The sequence below is a fragment of the Manacus vitellinus genome, unplaced genomic scaffold, assembly GCF_001715985.3.
Source record: "Manacus vitellinus isolate BGI_N305 unplaced genomic scaffold, ASM171598v3 scaffold_45_pilon, whole genome shotgun sequence".
NCBI classification, from domain to species: domain Eukaryota; kingdom Metazoa; phylum Chordata; class Aves; order Passeriformes; family Pipridae; genus Manacus; species Manacus vitellinus.
In genome coordinates, this window is record NW_021940571.1 from 410,264 (window position 1) to 415,404 (window position 5,141).

Sequence of the window (5,141 nt, forward strand, 5' to 3'; positions counted from 1 at the left end):
TGTTGTTTTAAGTGACCTGAGGATGTCTCAGGGTGTGAGGGCTGCTGTGGCCGTCTGTTCTGGCTTCCTGCACCAGACTTTGCCGTGTTCCTTCCTTAGTCCCTGCTGAGCTGCAGTGTGCCAGGGAGCCTGTCTGTTGTGTTGTTGCTGCCCTTTCCAAAGGTTCTGACTTGGTTTGTTGTTATTTGATAAGAGTTTGCAGGGCTGCTGGGTTGCAGGGCTGCTCTCCGGGCAGGGCTCTTGAGAGCTCTGGGAGGGGGCAATGGGAGGTGAAGGTGCCTGGGCTCACTCCCTAAATGCCTTTTGCCTGATGAACTGCAGAGGGGTTGTTAGGCAGTGCCGAGCCCAGCTGCCTCCCTGAGGCAAGCAGGATCATGCAGCACATTCCCCGAGTGCTGCTCTGCTGGGACAGCTTTGTCACCGAGCTGCAGCGACCGAGGGGTAACCAGAGCTCCTGGGACTTTGGGCTCAGAGCAGTTTGGTTTGTTAAAACTAAAACCCCAAAAGAGAGCTTTATGGAGAGAAACAGTGTTGTTGCTGTGCATTTGGTGCCAGGTCAGAGTGCTGGTGGTGGGTGCAGGTGTTTGGGTGTTACAGGTGTTTGGGTGTTACCCCCCACTCGCTGTAGCTCCTGTTCCTGCCGAGCACTGTGTGTGTGAGCTGGAGCCAGGGGTGTCAGGGCAGAGCCCGGGCCTTGTCCTGTCCCTCGCTGGGTGTCTGAGTTTGCTGCGTGTCCTCATTCCCTGGCGTGGTCACAGCTGTGTCCTCGCTTCCACCAGGGCTGAAGGGCAAAGCTGCTGCTGGTGAGTGTGGGTCTCTACTGCAAACCATCTATTGGACTTTCCAGACCCTGTGCAATGCTACTGAGATTTCGAGTTTTCTTCATACCAGCTACTTTTCAGATAGTTTACTGGAAAAAAGGCAAATGTCTTAATAAGGCCTTACCCCAAGAAAGAGGGCATTTCCATCCAGACATTACCATTCAGCATGTCTTCCTTTGTTCACTGCATACACCATAGTGATGCTTACTTGAAATCTTTTTTGTTTTACCTTCTTCAGAGCTAATTGTTTGCAAGTTGGTACATCTGGTGGTTGTTGATGTAGTAGTGACAAATCTCTTTGCTTGAAATGTTGTTAAATCCTGTAATTCTAATACATCAGGTCAACTGCTCCTGTGATCCTCCCTGAATCTTTTGATTTTGAAAAGGGAAATTCAAACCCAGCAAATCGGATTAGCAGGGCATTGAGGAAGTGCACCAGGGAGCAAACCAGGATGGTCCAGAAGGAATTTGCAAACTGTTCACTGTGAGTCTTGAATGTAAAGGTTCCCTCCTTGAAATTAGCGATCTTCTCTGAAAGGTGATGGATCTTCACCTCTGAGGAGAAGAGAATCATGATGAGGCAGCCGCAGGAACCTGAAAGGGAGGGGGACATGCTCGTCACCTTGGCAACCCCTCAGTCATGCTGTGTGTGTGTGTGTGTGCCACAGCCAAAGACCACACGCAGAGTGTTCTTGTGGCCACTGTAACTTAGCTTTAACAGGGATTATTTTTGGAATCCAAGCCAATGGCTATTGAAATTGGTAAGCTTTTCTAATTGAATTAGGCTCAGGACCAGCAATATTGAGCATGGCTGCTTTAGTGCCCCGAGCCAGCAAAATATCCGTGCTCCTGTTCAACTTTAAGCCACTCATTGTCCCGTTGAGCATAACGGAGCTGTCTGCACATCTAAAGATAAAGACATACCCAAGTCCTTTATTAAGTTATGATTGCAACATATAATACCTTGTAAAGTCAGGGTAAACCTACTTGTCAGCCAAGCCAGCAGCCTGGAGAGTGGGTGTTACCCTCCCTGGGGGCAGAGGGACAGGGGTGCTCTGTTACCCCTGGGGGCAGAGGGACAGGGGTGCTCTGTTACCCCTGGGGGCAGAGGGACAGGGGTGCTCTGTTATCCCTGGTGGCAGTGGCTCTCAGAGACCACCCTCACACCCTGCTCAGCCCTTCAGTCCTTGGCAAGGCCATGCTGCTCTAAGGGGTGACCTCACTTCCACTGTCTGGAACCCTCCTGTTGTGGGAGCAGTTGCACCACTGACATCTTTTGGCTGTTTTTCACCCGGTTCCTGGTTATGACTGTGTGTTGGGTGTCGGTGATGTAGCACCACCTCTGTGTCCCTGGGGCTTGTGCACCTTTCTGCAGCAGCTTGACTGTCCCCATCCTGCCACCTGCCCTTGGGGGGGTTTCCCCATTGTATCTCTTAACTCCAATTTAGAGAACATGTGATTTTACACAGCAGAGTCTTCCTGCCTGCCTTGACTTTGCTGGTTTAGAGTCAATGCAGCCACAGTCCTCAACCCTCCTATGTCAATAGATGGGTCACTGTGAGTAGCAAACTCAGAGCAGAGTCAGCCTGGCAGGACAGGGCTGCTGATACTCACAGGCAATGAAGCTCCAGAGGTACAGCCCGACAGGACCGTGCAGTGTTTCGTAGGGGCTGCCAAAAGCATTGAACATGAAGAACCCTGCTCCCACCAGAGCAAAGATGATCAGTACTGTACAGAAGAGAATGACACTAACATGGATACTTGCAGGGATAATTTTGAGCAAATCTGGAAAAACTGGAAACAAAACAACAACATTATTATGTACATTAGGCAAAGCTGTCTCTGAAATCAGGCTGGGGGGGTTCCTGCTGGTTTGTGGTAGCTGTTTTAATCCTGCTCTTCTAAATGCAACCAAAGAAGTTATTAACTAGAAACGGGTTTTCATGGATGTGTTGAGGCAGAAATATTCTGTGAAACTCAGAAGCAGAGACTGGTCAGGAAAGAAAGCTCCAGGGGAAGCCTCTCCTCCCCTTCCTGGAGGTGGTATTTTGGTTTTTTGTCCTTAATATGAATAGGATATTTTGGGGAAAAAAAGTGGGAATCCATATCTGTGGAGGCAGGTCTGCCTTGTGAGGTGGCCCAGAGGGCTCTCACCCCCCAGTATTATGGGCTTGGCCACCACCTCCTCTTTGGGGATGGGGGAAAATAAATCCAGAAACAAACTTCCTGTTTTCATTTATGCTTACAATGTCCCACGGAAGGATGTGACATTGGAAATGAATTTTTACTGTGATTATGAATGCACAAATTCAGGAATAATTTATTTTAAATATTTTTATGCAGCTTTTTAGCTACTATTTCAAACTGTGATCCTGCTTGGCTAGGGCGTAGGGGGACAGTCAGTCAGAGAGCATGAGAGAATGATTTTTAATCCTTCCTGTTTGTTTGGCAACAACAAGTATTGTGGAAGGAACAGTGAAATACACTTTACTGCTCCTGATCCATGGGGTAATAATGCCTCACATCAATTACTTCTCCTTGTAAAGGCTTTACCAGCAAACTGCTCCACAGCTGGAGCCCCTCTGCTCTGGAGCCAGGCTGGGAGAGCTGGGGGGGTTCACCTGGAGAAGAGAAGGCTCCAGGGAGACCTGAGACCCCTTTCCAGGGCCTCCCTGTGCAGATTTCCTACAAGGAATAGCATTAGTTCTGTGATACTACTTATGTTTGGGGAAAACACGCAGAACTGTGGATTTAATAATACAATTTTGTATTGTTTATTTTAAGAAAACAATTTACGGCATGGTATGGAATCCTTCCCATGGCACCTGCATCTAGAGCTGTTTGTCATTGAAATTTTATATGTGACATACCAGGAAAAATTAAATCTAGCAGCAATGTTGTCTTGAAAGGAAAACACTGTATGAACCTGTGTGTGGCAGCAACCTTTAGAAAATGAACTGCTGACCCAGAAACTGATGGGAATGAGCAGGAACAAATGGAGCAGAAGCTTTCCCCATCTGAACTGGGTTTGCTGGCAGAGCAAATTCATATTATAATTAAAAGAGATATAGTGGTCAGAGGGGAGCATTTAATGGGAACAAGCATGGAACTAAATCATTTAGCCTATTTTCTGATCTCCTCAGACATGCTTAAGTGCAGTGAGTGCATTAAGCTATGGCTATGTACTGTGTGTGTTTGTCCTGCTTTCTGGAGTGCTCCTGCCGAGCTCCTGGGGCACTGATGCGATGGGATGGGGCTGCTCCAGCCCCAGGGAGCGGGATCAGCCTGTTGCACTAAGTGCTCTCTGAGGTAAAGGCTCCTGCCTCGGCTGCAGGTTGTCCCCTTCCAGCTGTCACTGACCGAGCCCTGATGAGTGTCAGCTCCTGTGCTGCTGGTGGCTGGGCCAGCCCTGGGTCACAACAGTCTCCCAATCCCTTGGGATTGGATAAACCTCTTTGAAAATTCACTCAGGGTGAAATGTCTGCACGCGGTGATGGCACACAAAGCGACTGAGGAGGAATTTCAGCTGTGTAAACAGTAGTGATGGAATTTAGAGACAGCAAATCTTAATATAACACAAAATTAACTTGGTCACTACTTTGGGAAACTGTTACATAATAAATAATTTCTGGTACCTAATCTGGTAGCCTTCCCCAGCATTCAATCACTGGCGTGAGCAATTTGCCAGTGCTGTTGTGGCAGAAGCTCATAAGCTGTCTGCTGTAGTAACTTGGGCTGACACATTGTGCACACAGCAATGGGCTGTTCCTTACCGCTTGTTCCACGTGCTGCTGGATGCAAAGGTCTCACTTGATCATTTTATTGATCTTATCCTTGAAGACAAATAGATTTTGAACGTAAAGCAAAGCCATTGCTAATGCTTTGACATTCTGTGCGTCAGGTACCCAGTCAGCCAGCCTCCCCCAGCCCTTCCAATTAGTGCTGCAGATTGAGAACTTCAGGGCTGCTTTGTTTCTCGAGGGCAGCCGGTGCCCCAGCTCGTTCATTAGATCCCTACTGGTTTAGTTCATTCTTGACAGCACAGAGGGTGTAATGTTGACACAGAAAAAGATGGCAGAGGTTAATTAAAACCCCAAAATATTCTTTTTTTTTTTCTAAAGTAACAGTATAAAATATTTTGAAATGTGGATATCTGTGTAACTGCAATGTAGATTCTTGAAGACATTAGCCAGGCTTTACTAGCATCAGAAAATAAGTTACTTGGTTCTGAGGACCAGAGCACTGTAAGGGCAGCGTTGCTCTGGCACGTCCCGTGTTGCTGGGCTCGGTGTCCGAGCGAGGGGCCGTGCGGGCAGCCCC

General features: G+C 48.0%; 1 protein-coding gene across 1 annotated transcript in view; it reads right to left on the minus strand.

Annotated features, from left to right (window-relative positions):
• Positions 1-298: 298 nt before the first annotated feature.
• Positions 299-5,141, minus strand: part of CLRN1 (clarin 1) — a 6,688-nt gene continuing 1,845 nt past the window's right edge. Inside the window, exons 2-3 of the mRNA XM_029962308.1 lie at positions 2,436-2,615; positions 299-1,415 (exon numbers count right to left, since the gene is read on the minus strand). Coding sequence (XP_029818168.1) covers positions 1,150-1,415; positions 2,436-2,615 — 446 coding nt within the window. The 3' untranslated portion in view covers positions 299-1,149. The remainder of the gene's footprint in view (positions 1,416-2,435; positions 2,616-5,141) is intronic.